The 27,987-nt window shown below is 41.0% G+C and overlaps 1 protein-coding gene across 1 annotated transcript; it reads left to right on the top strand.

The window, feature by feature from the left end:
* Positions 1–20: 20 nt before the first annotated feature.
* Positions 21–27,971, top strand: LOC117455488 (synaptic vesicle glycoprotein 2A-like). Its single transcript, XM_034095002.2, has 13 exons — positions 21–208; positions 7,549–8,290; positions 10,256–10,436; positions 11,148–11,299; positions 12,131–12,264; positions 12,428–12,517; positions 14,316–14,423; positions 19,018–19,106; positions 19,213–19,377; positions 19,491–19,624; positions 22,246–22,452; positions 22,551–22,710; positions 23,719–27,971. The coding sequence occupies exons 2-13, from the start codon at positions 7,681–7,683 to the stop codon at positions 23,900–23,902; spliced, it is 2,214 nt and encodes a 737-aa protein (XP_033950893.1). The 5' UTR covers positions 21–208; positions 7,549–7,680; the 3' UTR covers positions 23,903–27,971.
* Positions 27,972–27,987: the final 16 nt, after the last annotated feature.

The raw sequence follows: 27,987 nt of genomic DNA, 5'->3' as shown, positions 1-27,987 counted from the left end.
GGGGACCCCTGCACATCACTGAGTGTGTGTGGATGCCTGGCGTGGGCTTCTCTCTCCTCCAACCCGCACAGCATCATCACCATCACTCCGTCCACGGAAACAGACTCGTACGCACCATCATCCTCACCCTCCTCCTCCTCCTCCTCCTCCTCCTCCTCCTCCTCTTCCACATCTCCGGCTGAAGAGGCTCCACATCGCAGGAATAAAGGTGAGCGGGATTGATAATTAGCTGTTAGCGGCCAATGTCGTGTTAAAGCGTTTTATATGTTTTATTTTTTGGCGTTAAGACATCCTCGGTAAAAGACGATGGGCGTGATCTGCAACCGTTTGCTTCACACAGCAGTTAAAGATCGATTTTGTGAATCGAGTCGCGGCCCTATAATCTAATCCAAATCGTGACGAGATGTCGGCACCGTGCTTTCTAAGAATGAGCACAGATGTCAGGATGCAAGACAATCGGCTGCTATTTATAATTTAATCCGGTCGTATTTGTGGGCTGTATAAATTGGCCTGTTAGCGACAAGGCCTTTTTCCCCTTCTTCTTTACATCAATGATTATGACTGGAGTGGAGGCTCAAATTGGCTCATATTTGATCACACTTTGGAATCCACATTCTTGCTGCCCCTTCTGTGTCATTTCTGCTTCTGAAAAACACATTAAAACAGACATTAAAACAGCACAAATATGATCATTTCATAAAAAGACATGCAAGATCATTTTATTTGGAGAACGATTTGTGTTATAAATGTCGTTATAATGTTATCTTCATGTCCAAATTAATCATTAGGCCTACGACGTTTCTTGGGATAGAAAGCCCTCTAGCTTGCATGCATGTGAAAGGATGGCTATCTGCTCTGCTTGGCCTCACTAAGGAAGTGGTCAAATTATGCTGATCGATTTTTTAATGGGGGAGAAAGTAAGGACACAAAAATCAGAGGGTAGCTTAGCTCCACCTTCCTCACCCTCTCCCTGCTCTTCATCACAGACAGAGCTGCATGGGGCTGTGGAGATGCTGTCAACTTGACAACAGGGCCGAGAGGAGAAAAGTGGCTTTAAAGCGTTTATTCGGATCTGACTAGATAGTGTTCGCCTTTGCACTTTAGTGTCTTTGTGAAGAGGAAATAACAAGGGTTATGAGAAGAGTGCATTTGTAGGTGACCTGTTGCATAAAGGATTCAGTACTTTGTATAGAGTGCATCTATCTATCTATCTATCTTTCTACTGTACGTCTGTGCACATTATATGAATGTAAAGAGATGTTGTTAATACACATACAGAGAATGATTGTTTTAGCTGGTGCTCTGTCCTCTGGTGATTAATATAGATATACTCCATATTGGGCAAAAACTGTCCTGTACTCATGCAGTTGATTTCAATTATACTTGCTAGACTAAACCCCATCTATATAATAATGGGAAAGGAGTACAAAAAAAGAAGAAGGAGGGGAAAGAAAGAAGATTCAAACTAATATCTTTCTTTTGTTCCATTATGTTTACTTCAAAGCATTTCATGTTAGCAGTCAAATTAAAGTAGAGAAAATAAAGACTGATATCTGAATGGTTTGAATCTGTATATTGGTTATATTGTAGTACCCTTATCTTAATGTTAATAGTAACACCTAAGCTTTTCTTATTGCCTACAGACATGCATGCTGTGTGAAAGGCCCAGCAGAGCTCTGTTTGTGTGGGGCAGTTATTACAGGCCTGTAAGTGCACAAGTCTGAGTCATTATTAGGTTAGTGTCCGACAGTTTATCCGGGCTGACCAGGCCTGTGGGCTGCTTTTGGTCTGTGCCAGTAAATACGCTCATCATGCGGACGGGGAAGGATCTGTGACTACTAGAGATGATGTTTGAATTTAATTTAACATAAACAAATCAAACCTTTGTGCGTTGACCAAGATGCAGATGCATCTTTTTAAACCTACTATTATAATGTCTGCCTTTGCAGGAACTATAATTTGAACCGCTAAACAGGCAATACATTATTTTCTCAGTATGATCAAACACAATCATCAACAAACAGGCAATTATTTAGCAAAACCCAGGAGCTGTCACTGAGGACATTGATTTCATGCATTCGGTATCGGTTTATGTTCATTGTTTCAACAACGAACAGTTATGTCATTCTGTATAGCTCATACTGTGTTTGAAAGGTCGATTCAAATGTTTTTTTCTCCAAACATAATTTACGTTTATGTTTTTTAGTTTCAAGAATATTGAAATTATAAAAAATATGATGGGATTTACTCTTTCATCATTATATTGTATACAGTGGGAATGTTGAGAAAGGCTTTAAAGTAGAGTTTAGACAAGCACATCAGGAGATACCAGAACATCTTTATAGGTTTCTCTTTGTGGATGACCTCTGGCTTCAGTATTTATGAGACCCTGTTGCCGGCCCTGTATATACTTTATGCCTGGCAGACCTCATTTTTTAAACAGGGGTCAAAGTGAGCCCCTCATTCTTGGTCTGTTGTTTCCCTGCACCGCAATATCAAAATGACATGTTGTTTTATCGCACGTCGACCCTTGGTTCACAGCATTCTCATACAGCAGCATATGGATGTGGTTATTGTCAGTGAACTACACGAGTCAGTGGCTTATTTTATTCAAAATGAGATGTGATACTGCAGCAGACAATTAAAATGGGCATCAGATTTCCGGCTCCTTTTTTCAATTTCAAGGCTAATTTGTTTCAGCATACAGCTTCTCTAAATCCTCCGTTGTTCCCTTTTTGAATTAAGAAATGCCTTTATTTGATTAATCTAAATATCTAAATATACCTATTGGTTTTTCTTCAACATGGTTAATGCATTTTCTATTTCTAAGTAATTAAAACACTCACATTTCAGGGCAGGATTTTTTAGCAGTCTTAAGGACAAATAAAGGAGAGGTGTTAATATGTGTTGATCTGTCAGGCCTTCATTGATCATTTGAGCATTATATTTGGTGCATTGCATTTGAGTCACAGTCACGTACTGTAGCTCTTATTCATTAATGTCCTCACCAACCGAAATCCATTAAAAATCACTCTGACCATTCAGGGCTTGATGTCTCGACCCGTTATTACCATCAGTGACTCAGCAGTAAACACATGCTGGGCAGATATGGAAATGCAACAGGTGTAGTCTGGAAGCACGGCATCAAAGGCTGATTAGGTGGTTTGGTTATCTCAATGAATAAAGAAGAACCATCAGTTCAAAGAGAAAGACATGTCTGGACAGTAATAGGCATAAACCAACTACAAAACAAAACAACTACAAACAACACATGTTTGTTTAATTTTACTCGTGTTAGTTTTGCTTTTCTTTGTAGTCATGTTGTAGCTCTTATCAATTTGCATGTCTTTTTACCTATCTTGCTTCTATTTTTTGTCTTTTGCATCCTTTTCCAGTCACTTTGTGTTTCTTTGTGTTGTTTGAAGAAATGCTATTTCATTTCAATAGCTGCCGCAGGTATGCTTAATTTGTGTGGGCCTGGAAATTAGCTTCGCCCCTTGTTCCCTCTTCAAAACAAAGAGATATTTCCATTGGGTTTTGGATATTGCAGATATACTTTTTTTCACGTAATTTTAACGTAACCACCACTAAGCTCAAGGCTGACCAGTGTTCAGAGCAATTTCGTTTAATGTCCTTAAAAATCTCTTACATCTCATTTAACCCCTTGTTAGCAAATGCCTTTTTGAAGATATGAAAATGCCAACCCGATATCACGGCAAGACGTGAACATGTGACGATTTACCATGCTGGGAGACGTGAAGATGTCACGATTTCATCCCTTCAAACGTGACAGTTACACGTTATTGTTAACCCATGTTAACCATTGGAGAAATAACCGGAAATGCCAAGCAAATGCTACCCCGACGGTCGGTTGTTATTGTCAATATTAATATAATAATGATTTATTTTTTAATAGTCACACTCGATTACGCCAATTTTCTTGTTACCCCAGCTGGTCGACACCTCTTTTAGCAGAAACAAAGGCTACATTAATGTAGTAAATCGATGTTAATCCATGCGTGTAGATCTGGTGTGGATGTGGAATTAACAGACGTGACGTTGTGCGATTGAGTTGCCAGGCAACAGCTTCGGTTCATGTTAATTTACAAACTCTTCAACTACAACCGTAGTTATATTTAAAAACATGTTGGAAGGCCTCACGAAATACTTTAATGCAAATTAAAATGTAAATGTGAAGGAATGTGTGTATAACAAAATACATCGGTGATAAATGAAACCGGAAACTGACGTAGGCAAGATCCTCAGCTCGATGATTGGATGGTTTAGCCGCAATGCGGACGGGTGGCACAGTGGTCTGTGCATCCGATCATCAGATCAAGGGGGAGTGCTGGGGAACTCCAGTTCGAAACCCGCTCCCGCCCCCACTGCGTCAGGCCGTTGTGTCCTTGGGCAAGACACTTCACCCGGATTTGCTCCTGTGGGTATTGTCCACAGTACATGTATAATACCAATGTATACTTGTAAAAGCGCCTCGATGACCCCGAGGCGTGAAGATGGACGGTGTGGCGCAGTGCGCTGTGCAATGATCATCAGATCAAGGGGTGAAACCCGCCGCTGCTGCGTCTGTAAAGCCGGTGTGTCCTTGGGCAAGACACTTCACCTGAACTTGCTCCTGTGGGTATTGTCCACAGTATCTGACATGTATGATATATGTGTAATGTGTGTATATGTAAAGCGCTTTGAGTCATTGATAAAGCGCTGTAAGGAATTAATTAATTAATTAATTAATGCATGCTGGGATTTGGGGTTTATGTGATGTGAAATCTGAAAACGTTTTTTAAAAACAAAATAAAACTTTATTCCGAGTGTGCTTGCTTTTCTCTTTGAAAGTCATCACATAACAGCATTGTAATACATGGTTCGGCTGCATTAAGTATTACATATCTGCCGTAGTTCTCTATGTATAGAGCCCTGGTGAGAAGACTTCTAGACAAGCAGGAAGCACGTGACGTGGATCATAAATATATAAGCAATTAAACAACATCTTACATTTCTTTTCACACAATGCGTCTCCTTGCAGTATCAACACTAATTCGACTGACTTTTATATTTGATCCAATTGGTAGATAGGCTGTATTTACACCATAACGGTGCAGAGCTGATAGAAAGGGACACCTGGTGGGTAAAGCACGTTATTGAATTTTATTATTAGATATTAATAGGAGGATGTGCAAAACAGACAAACTAATAAGGCTTAATTCAAATATTAAAGAGTACTTTAGGTTAAGGTCTTCTTTTGAATAAGAAAAAAGCTTTGGGGGTATAGAAGAAGAATATGGAGGGATGAAACCCTCTTTAATGGTCACACATGCAGAGCACACAGCACACACAGTGACATTTGTATCTACAGATACATATTAAGCCTGACAAAGTACTTAATATAATTGCTTTCCTGCAATGTTAACTATGTTTAAGCACTTATTTGTTTATTATTTGTTTATTATTAAACTGATATTATACTGTATTATACTCTTATAACATGTATGTAGATAGTATAAGAAATGTGCAGAATGACAGTTTAATGGTGGAGGTATACACACAATATTGATAGATGTCTTGTAATGCACTGTTGAGGAACCTGCGACCCAAATGTTTCATTCATTGCATAACTACACCGTAGTTGTGTATAATATGTCAATAAACCTTAGCTTAGAAAATCTTTAAAGGGGTGTGGAAACTAGTCATTATATACAGTCTGTTGTGACAACACAGTCTTTAATTAACTATTAGTAGAGAATAACGAGTAATGAATATACTTTATAGGGATCCTATTAATATCTAATAATAAAATAATAAAATTCAATAACGTGCTTTAACCACCATGTGTCCCTTTCTATCAGCTCTGCACCGTTATGGTGTAAATACAGCCTATCTACCAATTGGATCAAATATAAAAGTCAGCCGAATTAGTGTTGATACTGCAAGGAGACGTATTGTGTGAAAAGAAATATAAGATGTTGTTTAATTGCTTATATATTTATGATCCACGTCACGTTTTCAGTTTTGGCGGCAGTTCTTCCTGTTTGTCTAGAAGTCTTCTCAGCAGGGCTCTATACATAGAGAACTACGGCAGATATGTAATACTTAATGCAGCCGAACCGTGTATTACAATGCTGTTATGTGATGACTTTCAAAGAGAAAAGCAAGCACACTCGGAATAAAGTTTTATTTTGTTTTTAAAAAACATTTTCAGATTTCACATCACATAAACCCCAAATCCCAGCATGCATTACGGCTAAACCATCCAATCATCGAGCTGAGGATCTTGCCTACGTCAGTTTCCGGTTTCATTTATCACCGATGTATTTTGTTATACACACATTCCTTCACATTTACATTTTAATTTGCATTAAAGTATTTCGTGAGGCCTTCTAACATGTTTTTAAATATAACTACGGTTGTAGAGTTTGTAAATTAACATGAACCGAAGCTGTTGCCTGGCAACTCAATCGCACAACGTCACGTCCACACGCATGGATTAACATCGATTTAATACATTAATGTAGCCTTTGTTTCTGCTAAAAGAGGTGTCGACCAGCTGGGGCAACAAGAAACTTGGCGTAATCGAGTGTGAATATTAAAAAATAAATCATTATTATATTAATATTGACAATAACAACCGACCGTCGGGGTAGCATTTGCTTGGCATTTCCGGTTATTTCTCCAATGGTTAACATGGGTTAACAATACCGTGTAACTGTCACGTTTGAAGGGACGAAATCGTGACATCGTCTCCCAGCATGGTAAATCGTCACATGTTCACGTCTTGCCGTGATATCGGGTTGGAAAATGCTTCACAAGTCAATATTTGGGTTTTTACTGACATATTCATGTTGTATAAGAAACGTCAAAATCTCTTTAGCTTGTATAGATCAGTGCTTCTCAAAGTCCGCGGACCACTGGTGGTCCGTGAGCGCCCCCTAGTGGTACGTGAGTATATTGGTAACATTTCACATTTAAAATAAGTTAATTTAAGTTTTCCGCACTCTCGCGGGAATATCTCCGCAATGGAGCGAGGTTAAGTTTCACTTTCGATTGCATGATATAGCCCAGCGCAACACCTTCGTCACACATGTTGCCACCTGTTTGTACCATTTTCAGGCTATTTGTAATCTGTTCTAGAAAAACGATGTGTTTTTGGATATTTGTGGAGTTAGGTGGTCCGCGAGTGTTTTTTTATTGGTTAAGTGGTCCTTGGTATGAAAAAGTTTGAGAAACACTGGTATGGATCACAAACCAAATTTCTGGCATCTTACCAAAACCCGCAACAAAAAAACATTTATTTCGACATAAGGGACTAATAGTGCAACAATTATAACTGATATTTGGGTTTGGAGACTCATTCCTGAACCACTCTATTGACACTTTAACCAATCCCATGGCCCATATACTAGCCCCTATACTTTATAGTGGCTCACCAGAAATGTGAAGTTTGTAATGCCATGCCTTGATAACAAAGTGCCTTTAATGAAACTACTACTACATGCCCGAATGAAAGTAATATAAGACTTTCCATTTTCTCCCCAGACAAAACAAGAGCCTGTGGTCAGTCCAGTGACTGACAACACATCTGTGAGGTGTATCCTGAACACACAGAAGCTTCAGGTGGCTTCTCCCCTAAATCCTTGACCGCTTTTTCATCTTCTGATCCTCTTTAAAATGGAGGAGGGTTACCAAAACCGGACTGCCTTCATAAAAGGCGCCAAAGACATTGCCAAAGAGGTCAAGCGGCAAGCATCCAAGAAGGTTGGCCGCTCAGTGGATAAGGTGACCGACGAGTACAGCAAGCGCTCCTACAGCCGGTTTGAAGAGGATGATGATGATGACTACCCCCAGCAGGGGAGCCAGGACGGAGGCTATTACCGTGGAGACAGCCAGGCAGCCAATGACGAGGAGGGCGGCCACAGTGACTCCACAGAGGGTCACGATGAGGATGATGAGATCTATGAGGGCGAGTACCAAGGAATCCCTCGGGCTGAATCTGGCAAAGGCAGCCTGGCTGGAGGACCGGGCTCGGTGAGTGCCGGCGCTCAGCAGTTAGGAGACATCGGAGTGTCCGAGGCCGAGAGGAGGAAGGACCAGGAGGAGCTGGCTCAACAGTACGAGACCATTTTACAAGAGTGTGGTCACGGGAAGTTCCAATGGACCCTGTACTTTGTGCTGGGGCTGGCACTCATGGCAGACGGCGTGGAGATCTTTGTGGTGGGGTTCGTCCTGCCCAGTGCTGAGAAGGACATGTGCTTGTCTGAACCCAACAAGAGCATGCTAGGTAAGACTCTTCTCCCTATGGTGCACAGGCTCTGGATTGGCTGTCACAATTTTTTGTTTTTATGTTGCTATAAGTACAACTGTACTAATGAATATTGGCTTAGTATACTAACGAATATTGGCTGTGAATCCACATTGTATTCTTCTGGTCTTTGAGCGCTTCATTGCTCTCCAAAAACGTTTAAAAACACATCAGCGAGCCACACTGTTACACTGGGGAATTTTTGCATCATTACCATTAACATGAGCACTTTGAGGCGATGTACACCATCCTGCTACTGGAAAAACCTAATACAGCACCGGGAAATAGTCCCCAACAAATACACTATTTACTGATGCTTGAGTAGTGTTTGCTAAAAACCTTTAACATTCGTGCTTTCAGTAGAGAACAGGCCTGTGTCTTGGAGATTATTGTTGGATTTTGTGTTTTCATGAGATTGATTGACCATAAAAATATAGCCGTCAAGAATAACGACTGATATTATAAAAAGAGGAGATTTGTATATATATATTTGAACTGCACTCTTGAGAGAGCCTGAAAAGCCCATAATAATATGACAGCAATAAGAAGACAGGGTAGACTTACATCTGTTACTCTAATACAGGGATGGGCAACTTTGATGGTGGTGGGGGCCACATAATTGATGTACTGGCCACCAGGGGGCCGCAAATTCACTTGGAACACACACACACACAAATTCCATTGTATGCAATTATTAACAAATATACTAAGTCTGACATCTTCATCGAGATTTTACGATCTTTCAGGGAACATCCTCTAATAAGCTCACTAAACAAATATCAGTTCACAGAAATGTTATTTAATTTGTACAAGTGGCATGTTTGTATTGAACAGGTTACTTAAAGGTGGGGTAGGTAAGTTTGAGAAACCGGCTCGAGATACACTTTTTGTTATATTCCATGGAATGCTCTTAACATCCTCTAACCCTAACCCTAACATCATCTGTAGAAGCCGTAATACTGTAAAAAGCCGTAATACTGTAAAAAGTACAACCGACCATCGATTGGTTGGCCTACCTGCCTGTCAGCCTTCCATCTGTGCACAAGCTTATCTCGTGCCCTCATTGGTCATGTGCGCGTTCGTGTGTGTTGGAGGAGGGGCTCTGTATGGAAGTGGCAGATTTCTTCCGGCTGTGTATTTTCAAATTCTAGCGCACTCGAGCTGGTTTCTCCAAAATTACCTACCCCACCTTTAACAGTGGAATACAACCATTTTAAACTATGGGAAAGCACGGAAAATGTGTGTGCATTGAGATTAACCATTAAGATGACATAAACATGAAGTCATGAACACTAACCCAGACATTAGTTGTCTAACTTGAACCTAGCTAAGACACTTGTAGCCTGTCTCTGCATTCCCCTTATTCCACAATAAGGGGAATGTCAACACAGGCACCGGTCAACCCGCACTCTGCTGTTCCTCAGCACCGCTCCTCCTCCCTCCCACTGAAATTATGAATGAAAAGCGTATAGTAATCATAGATAACACGGCAGGGTCCGTGACAGTTTGTTTTCATCTGATTTCAAATAAACTATAAAGTCTTGGTTTTTAGAATATTAAACTTGTTTCACCAAATTCAGATTATAAATACAACTTTTAAGCTTGTAAAAAAGGCCTAATTACAGTCATAGCAGGCATAGCAACAGCTGGTGTTTCTTGTGAGTGTTTCCCCGGGAAACAAACACAATACACACAAACGTGTCACAGATTATTTCGCGGTATTTGGCTGCTGAACGAAATCATGTACGCAGTTTGCGACGTAACTAACTAGGAGTCTAGTGGACGGTATCAGTACCACAAGTACAAAAATAAAAATAAAATTAATAATTTTTTTATTAATTACATTGTTTATAAATTAATCTGAGGGCCACAAAAAGAGGAGATGGGGGCCGCCATTTGCCCATCCCTGCTCTAATAGTTTAATTTCCTCTGCTCTCTCCACAGGACTGATTGTATATTTTGGGATGATGGTCGGGGCCTTCCTCTGGGGGGCTATGGCTGACCGGATAGGCCGCCGCCAGTCTCTTCTCATCTGTCTCTCTATCAACAGTGTATTCTCCTTCTTCTCCTCCTTCGTCCAGGGATACAGCACCTTTCTGTTCTGCCGACTCCTCTCGGGTGTTGGGTAAATTAAGAAATACTGTATTCATATTTTCTTATTCTGATGTGATCTTTCCGTTATGAAAGCCCATTTCTGCCAATGTGATGAAAAAAGTCCCTTGATATAATGAATTAGTATTTCAAAAATAATTTTGACATACCATGTTTTTTTTAAAGAAAGTTTCTCCTTATTTTGAGGTACTTCATAAATGTTTTTGGAAAGCTTTTAATAATTTAGAAATTTGACCTCATATTTTAAAATGCTCCCTACTTTTCTTGAGGTACTCACTCATTATTTGGGGATATTTGTGACACTACCTAATTATTTTTGACACACTATACCTTACTCTAACTTACTTTTTTTTAAGGGAAAATGAGTTTCCCTGTGTGAGTGTTTAAGACACCTAACTGCTTCTTTGGATATGTTGATATATGATATGTGTTTTTCTTCTAAAATTCGCATATTTAGTTGCTAGAATCATTTTAATTTGTAGTTTAATCAGTGCTTCTCCATTATGATGCACTAACGGAAACATATAAACCATAATACAGTTAACTAAAAGGAAATAAGTGAAAGAATAGGTGTGAGCCGTAATTGTATTTCAGGACATCTCATATCAAATAATTTAACGTCTTCTTTCTTATTACAAATGCTGTTAATCCTTCAACCTAAACTGTGTGTTTGAACTCTTAAACAACAGGACTGTTCAACTCAGTCTGTTTCTGATCTTTGTAGGATTGGTGGCTCTATTCCCATCGTGTTTTCCTACTACTCTGAGTTCCTGTCCCAGGAGAAACGTGGAGAGCACCTCAGTTGGCTCTGCATGTTCTGGATGATTGGCGGGATATACGCATCTGCCATGGCCTGGGCTATTATCCCACATTACGGTGATTATTCACATGACACGACATGTCATTACATGTTCCACCGGAATATAGGAGTATTGTTAGCTGCCTCTGCTAATGTTCAAGTTAGATGATCGTCCTAACTTTGATAAACACTTTAAGCACAAGTTAACGATTTTAGGGAATATACCCATTTGCTTTCTCACAGTTACATGAAAAGAACGATACCACTCATATATGTCCATTACATACTATATGAGGTTATAACGACGAGTTAGCTTAGCACAGACTGCAAAAAGGGGGAAACAGCTAGCCTGGCTCTGTTCAAGTGTAACAAAATCTACCCAACACATACATTTAAGCTTCCTAAATTACTCAATATACCTCTAGTTGGTTTGGACTTCTCATTTTCTCTGAGGAATTATTAATGTTATTTTCTTTGAAAATAGCTGTTTCCAATTTGATTGCTAAGCTAATGTATCTGGCTGCTGATTTTAGCTTTATATGTGGCGGACAAACATGAGAGTTGTTTTCATCATATCATCTAGTTCTTAAATGTAGATATTTGTGCAGTAAGGAAACTGTTGACACACAATTTGGAGCCTCAGTTTTAGCTGGTAAAATCCTGCTGGTTTAAGCTTTTTTGCTAGCAAGCATCTTTCCAGAAACGCTGCACTACGGCTGACCTCTGACTCCCCTGGAGGCAGGACAAATAAGAACATAGTTCATTCAGTGTCACACCAAATTAAATATATTCCAGCCTGTGCCTTATAAAGACTTGGTGTTCAACCTCATCTGATGCCCTTTACTGTACAATTGTAGGGCAAAGTGTAAGGTTTGACTATTATTAGCAAATATCTTTTGTCTTTTCAGGATGGAGTTTCCAGATGGGCTCGGCCTATCAGTTCCATAGCTGGCGTGTGTTTGTGTTAGTGTGCGCGTTTCCCGCTGTCGCTGCCATCGCTGCCCTCAGTGCCATGCCAGAGAGCCCACGCTTCTACTTAGAGGTGAGCAGATGTGCTGATTGACGGTCTGACAGTATGAGATGGATACTACAAATGTGAAATAACCTGAGTAAAGATAATTATTTCTTGTAATGTTTAAACTAATGTGGTTACTAAAATAACAGAAATATATACACAGTATGACGTTTATATTTATTTTAAACAGAACGGCAAACATGACGAAGGCTGGATGATTTTGAAGCAAGTTCACGACACTAACATGCGAGCAAAGGGACACCCAGAGAAAGTGTTTTCTGTGAGTATCCCTGACATTTTTTGTTTTATGCCTTTATGAGATATCCGACAGCAAAAGAAGAAAGGTTAGTCGGAGAAGGAAGAGATTGGGAAGGATGTACTAAAGGTCACTGATCGTTTTTATTCTTTGCTGCAGTTTTTAAAATGTACTCTCTAGTGCAGGGGTTCCCAACCTTTTATCCCAAGAGCCCCCCCAAATGACTCCTGCTGGAAGTTGCGCCCCCCCCCCCCCCCCCTTGTGTGTGTGGGGGGGGGGGGTGCAACTTCCATGCAACTTCCAGCAGGAGTCATTTGGGGGGGATCTTGCGCCCCAAATGACGCAACAGCGGTAATTAAAGTTTAAAAGTCTCAAAAATGCTACAACTACTGTCACAAACTGGATGAATGTGAAGTATTTTGTTAAAGGAGGATGAAAGCGTAATTAAGGAGCACTATGATGGTTATTGGACTCAGGATTAATTCATTTGGATTCCCGCTATATGAAGAAATGAAAGGAAGGCGCAAGTGGAAACAATTCACAAAGGGATTAAACTGTTTAAAACACCTGCTCAAAGTAAGCCGGATTTTGCTGATGTCTTTATGTGGATTCAAAAGTCATAAATAATCTACAAAATGGAGGAGACCGATCTGATCGGAGCAACTGTGACAAATAATCCAATTGAAACCGGCATGGACAATGACTATGTTTTAAAAATGCGCTTATCCAGAAAAGCCTGGTTTGGACACTTTATGGGCAGAAGAAACATTTCTATTAAAGAAAGAATTATACATTTCTGTCTTTTTATGCCTTTATTAGCTACTAACTTGAATTTTTATTAAAATTAATCAATTATTTTTTATATTTTATTGTAATGTAGAGACAATGCTTTTAGTGACAATCATGTATTGCGTTACAATTATACAGTATGTAAAAAAAAAAAGTCTAAATATGATATTTGGCCTCAAATCATCTGAGGCCTGGCGCTCCCCCTGCGATCTTTGGCGCCCCCCAGGTTGGGAACCACTGCTCTAGTGGACAGCTTGAAACATTTTCACAGTCTTATCACTTGTCTGACATATATTCAAACGATAAATTAGCTGTGCTTTAATGCAAATTAAACATAGATTTCATTAAACAAATACTCAGGTGCATATAAATAGTTTCCTTTTTAATAATAAAAAAAAGGATAAATAAGGTCCATCTGTTTCTATGTTTCTTCTCTACTGTTCAGTGTGTTGACCTAAAGACAGTTACACTCTTTAAAGAAAACAACAACCACACGTTTTTAAATGTCCAAAATGTAGCATTTTTCAAAGATATTCTAGTGATCCTTTTGTACAGACAGAAAGATAGCTCCCAATTAAAATAACAGAGCAACTTTTCCACGTCTCAGTCATCAGATTGACAGGGCGTGAAGGAGGTCTGCACACAGTACTTCACATAATAAATGATTTATTCCTCTCTATAGCAATGTTTCAATCTGCAAAATCGTCTTTAGACTTTGTGTCCTGTCAAGGATATTTGTTGACCTTCACCTGACTATTTATGACTAAATGTGCTCACACTTGTTCCCTTTTCACCAGGTTTTAAATCAACAATAAATGTGCAACACGTGTTTAGTATAAATTAATGGTAATGCATTCTAATCACAAGGGAACATTTACATTTGCATTATCCTTTTTGTCTCACTGTGTTATCGTTTCTTCATGGAAAACTCAAAGCTGCAGGAGGAAGAAATGCCATTTGTAATTAGAAAATGTTACCATCATAATTCATGTTAAGACATTTGGCTGAAGGACTTGCGTCTCTGTTTTCTAAGGTCACCACAATTAAGACGGTGAAACAGATGGATGAGTTGTCGGACATTGGCACCGACACTCCGGTCTGGCAGCGCTACAGGCTGAAGATCGTGAGCCTCTCCCATCAGGTCAGTGAAGGAGACGACATGTTTTGCACAAGTTCTGAACCAAAACTGTTAACAACTTTTAAAAGCATGACATAAAAAGACCCCTGAGATAATTTCTGTATGAGGCTGTGGCCTTTTACAGCTCGAGGCTGGCTGTAAAAGGCATCGGTGGAAACAAACATTGTGGAGGAAGGCGTGGGTGGCAGCAAGTCCAAGAGTAGCTAAAGGTTGAAGATGCCATCTTTTCCCTTTTAATTAGTTTCTTCACCACAGTCTGATTTTGTGAACTATTTAGACTTAAAATTCACAAATTATTACATATTCAGACATATTCACATTCAGACTTTATTTTCTGCCTTTTGTTTCCTACTTTTAAATGTAGTGATAATTTGTTGAATCTGTTACTAAATGACTTTTTCTTGTTTAAACTTGTGCTTTTCTTGTGTTGCACATTATTGCAGCACCACTGCTTCAGGCAGAAACTTTACCAACAAGATTTTAATTTGCATTCAGCCTACGTTCTGCTACACGCCTACACCCTCCATCTTTTACAAAATCTACTACTGCACCACCTGCTTAATGCCCACTACAAAAAGTCTCATCTCTTAATGTTGAAGCTGTAACTAAGTAGTTCTCATTCATAACACTCCGTTCGATGTCTCACTATGGGATGCGCCTCATCGCGGAGCAAACAGAAGCATCAATCTCATTACGCCAATCCTGATTGGCTGGTGATCTTGACGTCAGCGTCAGGGGAAATCACCCCCTATAAGTAGCTTGCGCCACAACGCATGCGTCATTCAAACACCTCTTCTCGCTTCAGAGCACATCTCACAGTAGCCGGGCAAGCTTCACTGTCCACAGACTGAACCCAAATACCCATTTCGGTCGACGGGCGCTCGCCGGCTACTCCTTCTGCTTCGCAGGAAGACGGTAGTACTAACGCCGTTAGTACTTAAAAATCGACCTCGCCCTTCTCTACGAGAAAGTAAGGTAGGTCCGATTTTTTCAAGCTAGCAGCACACCTGTTGCTAGCTCGCTCCCTCTCTACCGACACCACGGTAGCGAGGAAGTTTTTCTTTTCTCTTCCCCACGGAGGGGAAAAGGATTAAAAAAGGAGCATACTGCCACACCAGTCAGTATTCTCCGGGAATAAAAGACCCACACCGTCCTTTTTCTCCGGATTAAGGACAAGGTGGTAATACCTTTTTTCCCGTCCCACCTGTCGAGAGCGGGCCCTCTCCACGCCACGAGGCGACAAAGATGGACGCCCCTCTCCCTCACACCAGAGGAGTCAGGGACTCGGTGGCTCGACTCTGCGGCTGCAGGTTGAAGATCTCGGGCACAGACACACCAGGTCTGTTCGTCCTGCCTCGGGCTGGAACACGCCCGAGGCGCTATCGACAACCCCGGCTCATGCGGACATTGTTGGCAAGTTGGCCGAGAAAATCTCCGGTTCCGGCTGCAGCTCAGGCTCAGCCAACCCAGAATTTCGGCCAGCAGTCAAGGAAGAAGAAGCGAGCGGCGTGACAGCCCCTCCTTCTCCCCTCTGTGAATGTGTTCCCGCCGCCTCGAGAGATGCCTAAACACCATCCTCAAGTCCGCACAAACACATGTCACACGTTGGTTGATTCCTCTGTCATTAAACATTTGCAGCTGACGCATCCAGGCTTCAGGCCGAGGGCGCAGCTCAAAAAAATGAAAAGAAAATCAATGAAGCCAAAAAACAGCCTGTCAATTGTTCCCCTTCTGAGAGCAGCTACGGCATCTCTCAAAAGGCGGATTATTGGCGGGTCTGTGAAGGCACCACCGCCACGCGCATGCGCAGTGCCGGCTGGAGCTGTAAACGCGACATCTCAGCTGGCTCTAAGGAGCATGCAGCAGGAGATACTCACGACATCTGCCTGGGCTTCTCAAAACAGTTACACTTTATCTGTTTTCACAAGCCCAGAGAGAGTCAACCCATGTTCTGGAGAGAGAGGTTCTCTCTCTCCTAGAAAGAAGGGTTTTATCTATAATGCCCGCCGAGCAGAGTCAGATTACGCAGACAAATGTCCTCGTAAAGCACCCGCTCAACATGGGTCTCATAATAAAACTAAACCCCGTGCGCCACGGCGTGCGGAGAGTATTGGTTATTATGTAATGCGTAGTGGCACTACACCCGACTTTTCTAGTACGGGACGCACCTACGGGTGCTGTCCTTTCACGGAAGGTGGTCACCACGGACGCATGTCAGACAGGCTGATAGGGTATTTACGAAGGTCGCCCGGTGAGAGGTCTCTAGAGCAGAGACCTCCAGCGGGCGCACGTAAATTACCCGGAGCTTTTAGCGGTGTTCCCCACCCTAAAACGCTTCCTGCCTTCTCTCAGAGGACACCATGTCCTCGTGAGGACAGACAACACGATATCGTGTATGAACCGCCAAGGGAGGTTGCGTTGTCTCCAGTCACACACACTGGCACACAAACTGATCCCTTGGAGCGGCAGACGTCTCCTCTCTCTGAGAGCGACACAGGTACCGGGAGTGATGCACCTCGGGACAGAACTACTGTCCAGAGGTGCACCACTCTATGCAGACTGGACTCCTCATCCAAGGATCGTGAGTCTGCTGTGGGCGGAGCCGCGTTAAATCTGTTCGCATAAAGAGAAAATGCTCAATGACAGCTGTTCTCTTTAATGCACGATTTAAACGCACTGTTAGGCGGGGACGCACTCGTACACGATTGACCTCTGGGTCCTCTGTACGCGTTCCCACCCCTGGTTCTGTTACCCTTAACTCTGGCCAGAGTGAAGGAGCAATGCCACACACATATTCTGATGTTTCCGCCCTAGCCCAAAACGTACGGGCTGGCGGAGAAATATCAGCTGTTGTGCGGGCAGCCATGGCAGCCCCCACCACGCAGGGACAGATTGTCTCAGGCGGGGGGGCACTATGGGCCTGACCCGTGAGTGGTACAATCTGAATACAGTGGGACTCCCTCAGAAGGTGATAAACACTATTCAGAGTGCGAGAGCTTCCTCCACCAGGTCTCTTTACGACTGTAAGTGGAGGGTGTTTGAGGAGTGGTGCCTTCAAGAAGGACACATCTCTTTTCAATGTCCTGTCGGGGTGATTTTATCATTCCTACAGGACTTGATCGATAAACACAGAGCTTTCTCCACGATCAAGGTGTACCTGGCTGCTATTGCTGCATGCCATGTGGGCTTTGAGGGTAAGACGGCTAGCCAACATCCTTTGGTCTGCCGTTTTATGAAGGGAGCTCGCAGGCTCCTCCCTGTCTCCAGGTCGCTGGTGCCCTTATGGGACCTGGCAGTGGTTTTGAATGGGCTCACTCGACCTCCATTTGAACCCCTGGAAGGAGCTGACATGAAACATCTGTCACTCAAGACAGTGCTGTTACTGGCCCTGGCATCCGCCAAGCGGGTCAGCGATATCCATGCACTGTCTGTACATCCCTCATGCACTCAGTTCGCCCCAGGGCAAACGAGAGTGTTGTTGAAGCCCAACCCTGCCTTTACACCAAAGGTGGTTGGTTCGTGTACCCCAATTGACATTGAGGCATTTCCTCCGCAGCTGGTTTCCTCCGGGGAGCAGCAGCAGGATCTGTTGTGTCCAGTCCGGGCTGTACACACATATATGGACAGATCAAAAGAGCTTCGTCTTAATGACCAACTCTTCGTGTCCTGGGCTAACCCTCACAAGGGCAAGTCTGTTACTAAGCAACGGCTCTCACACTGGATTGTGGAGGCAATTGCTTTGGCCTATACGAGTCAGAATCTGCAAGCACCTTCGGGTCTGCGGGCTCACTCGACTCGGGGCCTGGCTACATCCTGGGCTTTGTTCAAGGGTGTTTCCATCCAAGACATCTGTGCAGCGGCAAGCTGGTCCTCGCCGCTCACTTTTGTCCGCTTTTACAGGCTAGACGTCTCCGCGCGAAGCGTGGCCCGAGCAGTGCTGGGCACCTTGTTGAGTCGGGACTCCACCTGTTAAATTCTGGTTGATCGGTGATTTTCGAGATAAGCTCGTCTGGCAATACGGGAGCTACAATATCCCATAGTGAGACATCGAACGGAGTTTTATGAATGAGAACTATAGGTTACTTACGTAACCCCAGGGCTCAGAGTAACATGAAGTGAGATGTCTCACCAGACGGCCCTCCTTGCTATGGTGAAGCGAGAAGAGGTGCTTATTTTGAATGACGCATGCGTTGTGGCGCAAGCTACTTATAGGGTGTGATTTCCCCTGACGCTGACGTCAAGATCACCAGCCAATCAGGATTGGCGTAATGAGATTGATGCTTCTGTTTGCTCCGCGATGAGGCGCATCCCATAGTGAGCCATCTCACTTCATGTTACTCTGAGCCCTGGGGTTACGTAAGTAACCTATAGTTTCATGTGGAAGACAACAGATATCACCAGAAGGGGGAAAACAAGCCTGTCTGTGTTCAAGTTTTAGGTCCAATTCATAAAGTTAATTCTTTGTAAATTGAACATTACTGCTCAGGAATATCAGTCGAAATATCACCACATTATCAGATTAAACTAAGATCATACACATGTGTCTTCTGAGGGGTTTAAAAAGCAAGTTGTGTGTTTTCCTCTTTACGTGTTGCAGATTAGGAACAACATCCTTGCCTGCTTCAGCCCAGAATATAAACGGACCACTTTCATGCTCATGGCTGTTTGGTTTACCATGTCTTTCAGGTAGAGTATAGACTTATACAACATTTTCTAAGTGGGGATTCTTGTTCACTTCTTAGGTTTATTTAATCGTTTTACTTAACATCGTTCAAAATTCAACATTTTGCAGCTACTACGGTCTGACAGTGTGGTTCCCAGACATGATCAAGTACATCCAGAGGCAAGAATATGACTCACGCACAAAGACCTTCACTAAGGAGCGAATGGATCACGCCACTTTGAACTTCACCATGGAAAACCAAGTGCATCGCCAAGGACACTTTTTCAATGACAAGTGAGTGTTTTGTGAGCTGCTGTTTTATTCAGATTTATGTTCTAATGATCAACAATAAAGCACAACAATAAAACTGCAGAACAGAAAAGTTTAAGCTTTGAAGTGTTCATTAGGTTCCTGAACCTGAAGATGAAGTCCATGGTGTTTGAAGACTCAGTGTTTGAGGAGTGCTACTTTGAGGACATCACCTCCACACACACCTTCTTCAGAAACTGCACCTTCATTGCAAGTTTGTTCTACAACACAGGTAAATATTAACAGACATGTTTCAGTGTGTTCAATAGTCAGGCACGAAGATGAACAATCAGGGGGTTTAGCTTCTCCTGCAGCTAAATAATATTCATGAGCAGTGAGAGTTTAAGACATTAAACACTCTGTTAAATGTGCTTTAGTGTTTTGGTTAACAAAACATATTAACAAGTGCCTCTTTAAATATTGTTAAACAGAGAAAAACACATCTCATTATGTCAGTACTCATTTTAATTACATCGCAGGTTAACAGTGATGATCACTTTTATGTTATAACACAGCTGCTGAGGAAAAACACCCATCGGAGTGTGCAGGGGTTTTTACTGCCGCCTGAAGTAAAAATAGAGACAAGATAAAACACAGATGTTCAGCAGAACTGTAGCCATGGAAACATTCTGTTGCTAGTATCCCTAGGTTACTGCAGCAGAACTGTTACCTTAGCAACGTAAACAAATCACAGACTGTTTGACAGCAGAGTGACGAGACTCCTGACAGCTCTCCATGATTAGAAACAACAGATGCAAGAACGTGTTCAATGGATAATTAGAACCAACACATCCTCTGAGATAAATCTTCAGATCATATCTTATTTCTTCATTCTTTTTAATTGATTTGTCTCTTTATTAATCAGCCTGTGTTTTCTGATCTTTGCTTTTTATTCAACCAGGAAAAGAGTGTCAATAACTAGGAAATAATGTCATTTAGATTTAAAGGTGGGGTAGGTAATTTTGGAGAAACCAGCTCGAGTGCGCTAGAATATGAAAATACACAGCCGGAAATAATCTGCCACTTCCTTACAGAGCCCCTCCTCCAACACACACGAACGCGCACATGACCAATGAGGGCAGGAGATAAGTTTGTGCACAGATGGAAGGCTGACAGGCAGGTAGGCCATCCAGTTATTTTAGCCGGGCCGGCTAAAATGATTGGTCGTGCTTTTTACAGCGCCACGGCTTCCACAGATGACATTTTTTTATGGATTTTTTGTCAAAGCACTTAAGATATTCATTGCTATCGGGATGTTAAGAGCATTCCATGGAATATAACAAAAAGCGTATCTCGAGCCGGTTTTTCAAACTTACCTATCCCACTTAATGTGTCCTGGGACAGACAGCATTGAAAATGAACAATGTTGCAGACACACAAACTACACATGAATGAAAACAGAGAATTATAATCATGAAAAATAAGTCATCAACACACTCAATCAAAACAACACAACAATGTGTCTCCCTACAAGTCATGCAAGAGTCTCGACTCAGCAGATTTATGTCTAAATGAAACAAAAAAAGAGGGAGCAGCAAATTTACAATACAATTTTTCCCAATTCAGTCGTGGCTTTAGGAACATTAAGTAGCAAAGACAATACATTTCCATACGTTTCCAAAGGATGTTGAGATAAAGGTAAGATTGCCTTACAAAGAAGAATATGCCAATGGCCATTGGTAGAAAATGCAGGCTGTCCAACTCGACCATGCAAAGAACAATATTGTGCTTTCAGTCAACGTGTCAGATTCATCCAGAGAAAACAGAGGAGCTGCTTCTTAAATCCCACAGAAAGCGCCTCAGCAGCTTTTACAGCAGCAACAGTATCTTCGCTTCCCTGAAGACAACAATACATTCCTTTATGTTCATGTCATTCGGACATCTAAAACTTTATGATCCTTCAGCACTCTTATGCCTGACTGCCTTTAATAAAATGTTGGCTATTGGTATGAGAGCAGTTTCAGCGGTGTCATCAAAACATCTAATAATGTGCTTTTGTGCAGCTGTAGGTATCAAAGTATAACCACAGAACAACATAACAGGCCTCCCAACCTTTTGTGACCTTTTCTGTTGTTCCCCCTGTTATTTTGTTTTAAACAGTTTATAGCGAGGGATGCTGTTTATCATGTTTAATTGCTGCCTGGAAGGGATTTCAATTAGAAACAGCTGCTGGCAGGGTGCCGGTTGTGTGGTGGCTTGGAAAATGTCCCCATTTATTTTGCTGAGATTCGTTATTTTCAGGCGAGTTTGTACACAACTAAGGTTTCAGAAAGGAAAAACATTCTTCAAAATCATAGTATAAAAAACATCTATTAGCCTTAGTCAAGTTTAATTGATAGAGGAGTAAATATGTAAATGTCTGCCCTACAATCTTTGCTATGAAGAGCACTGTCCTTATCTGTGGTTAATGTTACTTCTAGCATCTTTAAGAAGAAGATACATTGTAAATACAGTTGGTTAGATCTTAAACATTGCTTAATTCAACTTGGAAAACATGAAGGGGAGGCCGAAGTACATTTTCCAGCACTGAGGATTATCTCCAATCCTTTAGTCAGGCTGCATACAACCGTGACTTCCTCCATTAATAAGCCTGCATGAGAGGATTTAGTTGAGCAATTATCAATGTTTTTAGTTTCAAACACATATTCAAACACAAACTGTAAAAGTTAGGGGTGCTATATTTTTCCTTTCCAACATAATTTATGTACACACTTCATTGCACTTGATTGGATTAAAAAATTAAACCTATCCCAGTCATTATTGCTCGTAAAGTAAAATGTATGTCAATTAATTCCTTCATAAATATCAGAGCATCATCACTTCTCTCTCTCTCTCCCTTTTCTCTTTCATCAGATTTATTCAAGTACAGGTTTGTGGACTGTAAACTACTCAACAGCACCTTCCTCCACAACAAAGAGGGCTGCATACTGGACTTCAGCGACGACTTCAACAATGCCTATATGATTTACTTTGTCAATTTCCTCGGCACGTTGGCGGTGTTGCCTGGCAACATCGTGTCAGCTCTATTAATGGACAAAATTGGGCGTTTAAGGATGCTGGGTATGACAATCTAATCAATGGCGATAATTCACTTTAGGCTATACAGGCTATTTAAATTAATGTAATTCTGTTTCCTCTGTCTGTCTCTCTCTCATCAGCGGGATCCAGTGTCATATCTTGTATCAGCTGTTTCTTCCTGATGTTCGGCAACAGTGAGTCGGGGATGATCGCCCTCTTGTGCCTGTTTGGTGGCATCAGCATCGCCTCGTGGAACGCCCTGGATGTGATCACAGTGGAGCTCTACCCCTCGGACAAAAGGTAACATGGTGGATGATGATGATGATGATGATGATGATGATGATGATGATGATGGTGACGTTTTTTAAGGTTGATTCCCTGATGTGAGCTTGTGGGGATTCAGAAAGAGACAGTTGTGGGAAATAACTAAGTACATTTACTCTGCAGTACACTTTTAAGGTGCTTTTACTTTACTTAAGTATTTCCGTTTTATGCTTCAGTGATTGGCCCTTTGAGATAAGTAATTTGAATGGCCATTTGAAACAAGTTCTCTGATTGGCCAATTGAAATGAGACCTCTGATCTTCAAATTGAAACAGGCCCTCTGATTGGCTTATTAAAACAAAGCCTCTGGTAGAAACCAGATAAACCTTAAATGGGTTTGAGATTTGGTGGTAGGCAGATTTCGTTACATTTGGTGAAAGTACACATATTTTGCCAAAATATTAAAATATTTCTTAAAAGTCCCTTTTAAATCCGGTTTGTAAACTTTATTTGATTTAATCTTAATTGTACTTACTTAGATTAAGATCTCTTAAGGGTTAGTATAAACCAGATATCCTAACTGGAGTGGCTCGTAAAAAGTCACGATGAAGAACAAGTTACCAAATCAAAGCTCTGTGTGTGCATGGTCATGTTCAATTACATTTCATTAGTTTTCAGGTTAATGTGAAAAATACCTTTTCTGCAATACAATTTACCTTAAACTCTACTTTTAGGTAAAATATGCTTTGATGACTCCCATTTTTGTAATAGTTGCATTTTTGTTGCATTGTGTTGAGAAACTATTCAATGTGGAGTCGATGTTGAACAACTTCATCTGACAAATGTTGTCACACCACTGCAGCATGATTTCTGGTGTCTAATGTCTTATAGGTTGAGGAATTGTATGTGCATGATACAACCAACAACTATTATTACTAGCATTACAAGGGGAAATACAACAAAATATTGTACATGTAAGATTTGGTGCTCACGTCAGTTCTTAAAGCCTCACTGTGATCGTGTTTCTCCCTCTCTGCTTGTTCAGGTGCACAGCGTTTGGCTTCCTGAACGCCCTCTGTAAGCTGGCGGCGGTCCTGGGCATCAGCATCTTCCAGTCATTCGTCGGCATCACCAAGGCCGTACCCATCATATTCGCTGCAGGCGCCCTCGCTGCAGGTAGTTTCCTTGCGACAAAGTTGCCTGAAACGCGAGGCCAAGTGTTGCAGTAAAACAAATGACCAGCAGTTGGCAGCAGAGCACAGCTGGAGTGTGTGTTTGACAACAAAAGGCCCGAACATCCCAGAGAGCTGTCGCCACACACCAACAGAGCAGACTGCCATCCCCATTGTAAGCCCAGAATCCTTTGAAACACGGACTGCATCATTTAAAGTCTAGAGAGCGATAAAGAGTAGAGCACACAGATGTAGAAATACATTCCTATGTCATGATAACACGTCTAAATCTGTATGATAACACTTTCAGCTGAGGACAGAGATGTTAAACGAAGAGATGAGACTAGAAAAAAGCCATTCATGGGGAACGTGAAAATATTTAGTCCATGAATGTGGTAGGTTTTAACATATGAATACAATGTTTTACTTTCCTGTCTGTCCTTGGCATCAGTGACTGGCTTTCAGTGCTGCTTTTTCCTATCACTGCTTTTACAATTTACTCCACATTTCCATTGAGGCTAGTGCTTTGATAGATGTTTTCTTTGGAAAGATCTCACTATGAATTTCAGGGCGATTATATTTTCTCTGAAATGGCCCATGACACTTGATCACTGCCATCTAAAACCAGAACAGTTTTTACCAAATTATATAAAAACATTCCAGTGAGACTTCATTTATTCAGAATTCCTTATCCCTGCAGTCCTCGACTGAAAGGTGAAACGCAGACAGGCGAAGATGCATTTCACAGGATTCTGGGTTGTAAATGGGAATGGTTTGATCCAGCTTCTCTCGTGTTTTCCCCTCCCTGTTGTTGAAGCATGCAGCTGTGGCAGTGTGATGTCTGCAACACAGAAACGCATTTTGGTCAAGTGCTTGATGTTGAGAGAAGATACTTTAGTGTAATTTTTGTAAATTAGTAGTGTGAGTGTGCATGTGTGTCGTTATGAAAGTGTTTCATGTGTTTCAGTGCAGCCATGGAGAGCATCTCTTACTGATCCAACAGCAGGATGTACGGAGCAGCAGTCACACATCCATTTATATCAAATACAAGTCACGCAGTAGCTCAGGTGTGGTGAAATGTTTAGGCCACTTTTACAGCTGGTGTTATGTTTAAGCAACAATTCACCAATTTATTGTACATGCTGGATAGTTCTCTTATTTAAAAAAATCCTTTTATTTGCCTTGATATGAAAACAAGTCATAAATGAATGGAAAAGTTTGTTCCATGGAAACACGAAATTGACAAAACTATAAATATTTTTTTCAGTAGTTATTGTCAGAATGAAACTCTGGAAAAGTAACGAAAAATGACCGTAATATAATTTTGTTATAACTGTATTTGGTTGTTTTATATTTTCCTGTATGACCTTAAACAAACAATGCAGTATCCTTCCCTAACTTGTGTTAACGCCCTAAGGAGTCATGATGTGACTTCATTATTCTCATAAGCACAAATTAAATCTGAAGTCCTATTTATCAGGCAGCATGGCACATAAGGGTCGAATTTCATTTTAAGGGCTTCTGATCCTGCCAGAATACATATGTGCCACAAAAAGTGAAATCCCTCACTGTGTTGCTACATGATTCTGCTTAATCGAGAAGTACACAAATACACAAGAGCATAGCTTATTGTGACTGTTCTAAATTGGACACAATTTCTCCAAAGTAAAGCTAACTGAGTACCATTATATATACATATCATTACTTAGTCGATAATTTCTCCAAAAGTGTACATCAACATGTGTGCTGACAATCAGTGAGTGTATGTAGGTGCTGCTGCCCAGTAGAGCATGTTGTTTGACCTGAAGACGTCCTCTGGATTGTGTGTGTGTGTGTGTGTGTGTGTGTGTGTGTGTGTGTGTGTGTGTGTGTGTGTGTGTGTGTGTGTGTGTGTGTGTGCGTGTGTATTTGTGTGTATGCAAGTTCAGGAGGTTTGAGGCTTTGGCATTTTCTGTGAGTGAAGAAACACACACTTCATAAAAATAGCAGATATAAGCTCAGCTATCGGAGTTTGTCTGACCTCTTGAACTGTATATGTGTGTGTGTGTGTGTGTGTGTGTGTGTGTGTGTGTGTGTGTGTGTGTGTGTGTGTGTGAGAGAGAGAGAGACTATAAAAGAATACTTCAACATTTTAAGTAAGCTATTCACTTGACTGCAGAAAGTCAGATGACAAGATCCATACCACTCTCAAGTTAAGTATGTGGGCAGCGAGGAGGTGTTAGCTTAGCATAAAGACTTCAAACAGGAGTGTGTAGAAGCATTTCCTAAAGTGTCAAAAATATTCCTTTAATCTAGAGGATGAAATCTCTGAAATCTCTCCTTTTTTGTCTTGTGTCTATATGATGACAAACGTGTCCCGTCTTGTTCATGTTGGAGAGACTGTTAGGATATGTCGTTCTGTTCATGTGTGTATTGATGTGTGGTCGAGTGTGTGTGTGTGTGTGTGTGTGTGTGTGTGTGTGTGTGTGTGTGTGTGTGTGTGTGTGTGTGTGTAAGCTGACTCTAAATCGTCTGTCACATATTTTTCTACTTTTTTCTGTTGCGGTGTTTTCATCCCTGCGATGAATGCAGCTCAGTTGGGGACCATGAAAATATATTTACACTAAAGAGAAGAAAAAACAACAATATATGCAGTGTAGAATTGTATGTGCTGTTCTTCATGATAGACTCGGGTGCTCTTTTGCTGATTACAATTCAGTCTTTGAAAACCAACCCCATCAAAGATAGCCAGTCTAATAGATGTCTGTTCTCGGTTTAGAAATATGGAAAAGGATCAAATCTTAAACGAACAAAAACAACTTTGCCCTCTAATCCTTCTGTATTCAATCGTGACGCATGTTTGTATCGTATTGTCTCACTTCTTGGACGTCTTGTATGCCAGCTGTTTTTGTCTAAAGCAAGAACTAGTGTTTTCATTGTTGTATGATGACATAGATGTGTTGCTTGCAGTGATTGTTCTTAATCAAAGTGGGGTTTAAAATTGGTGAAACTTGAGTATGTGTTCTGAAAGTAAGTTAGTGGTGACTGTGCTCCTTGTTTACCTTGGACCCAGATAACTCTTTTTTTAAATAAATATATATATATATAAATATGCCTAAAGTTCAGCAGAGAATGCTTGTAACTGTGCAATTCATCTTGTCAAAGAGGTACAAGATATGGCCAGAAAATGGCAATATGCTTAGTGAGAATGGAGCCAGAATAAGTCCAATTCGACATTCACATGTTTGTCCATTTGAAACTATTTTGAAAAGCGGAAGTGTGAGCAATAACGTGGAGGCTTTCACTAAATCTGAGGAAACAGGAAGTCTGTGTTAAATCCAAGAGGACCACCAAAAGATTTATCAACTCATCAAAAGAGCTCCCTGTCAAATTGAAGCTCCTTTCCAAAATGTAAAAGTTTACTATTTAATGTTACTATGTGTAGAATTTGCATTCTATATAAATATATATGTATAAACTATCAAAAGGGTCACTGGTTTGAGTTTTCTCTATGACGGCAGTGATATGGGATGTGTTAGCAAACACCTGCCTGAAGACTTCCATTAATGATGGCGGTCTGATAAAGGGATGGAGGTCTTTTTATGGCATGGTTTCTGTTTCCTGAAGAGCACACGGATCAGTTCTGAATGAGTCCTGAAAAAAAAGGGCCGACCCATGCCAGAAAACAACTCCATCTGTAAAAGAACTGCAAGAATCCTTCACTGTAGTTTGGACTTTGGGAATTTATGTTTGTGTTTTCTTTAGTTTGACTCGGAGCTGTTTATTAAATGATAAAAGTTCTACTCTTAATGTGAGTTCAATTCTGAAAAATCAATGTACTGTGTGTAGAAACTGTAGATGTTTGTACGTGCAAGTTTGGAATTTGTGGAACAAAAGATCAATGAAAACAATTCCAAAAAAGTTCAATATGACACAAAAATCTATCGTGTGTTGTCTTTGTTTTGTAAATGACTGAAAATCTTGGTACATTCAGTATTTATTACTTCTGGATATTGAGAATATTTTAGTGATGCTGAAAAGGTGCTGTATTTATTTTACGTGAGAGTTGTTCATTATTCCAGGATTGGCCCTTTATCCAGTTCTTTGAAGAAAATCATAATGGAAATAAAACCTGAAAGAAAACCCATTGTGAGTTTGCATTA

This window comes from Pseudochaenichthys georgianus, chromosome 11, assembly GCF_902827115.2.
Source record: "Pseudochaenichthys georgianus chromosome 11, fPseGeo1.2, whole genome shotgun sequence".
Classification (NCBI taxonomy): Eukaryota; Metazoa; Chordata; class Actinopteri; order Perciformes; family Channichthyidae; genus Pseudochaenichthys; species Pseudochaenichthys georgianus.
Note: the sequence above shows the minus strand (reverse complement) of the source record. Positions and strands in the feature narration are given on the sequence as shown.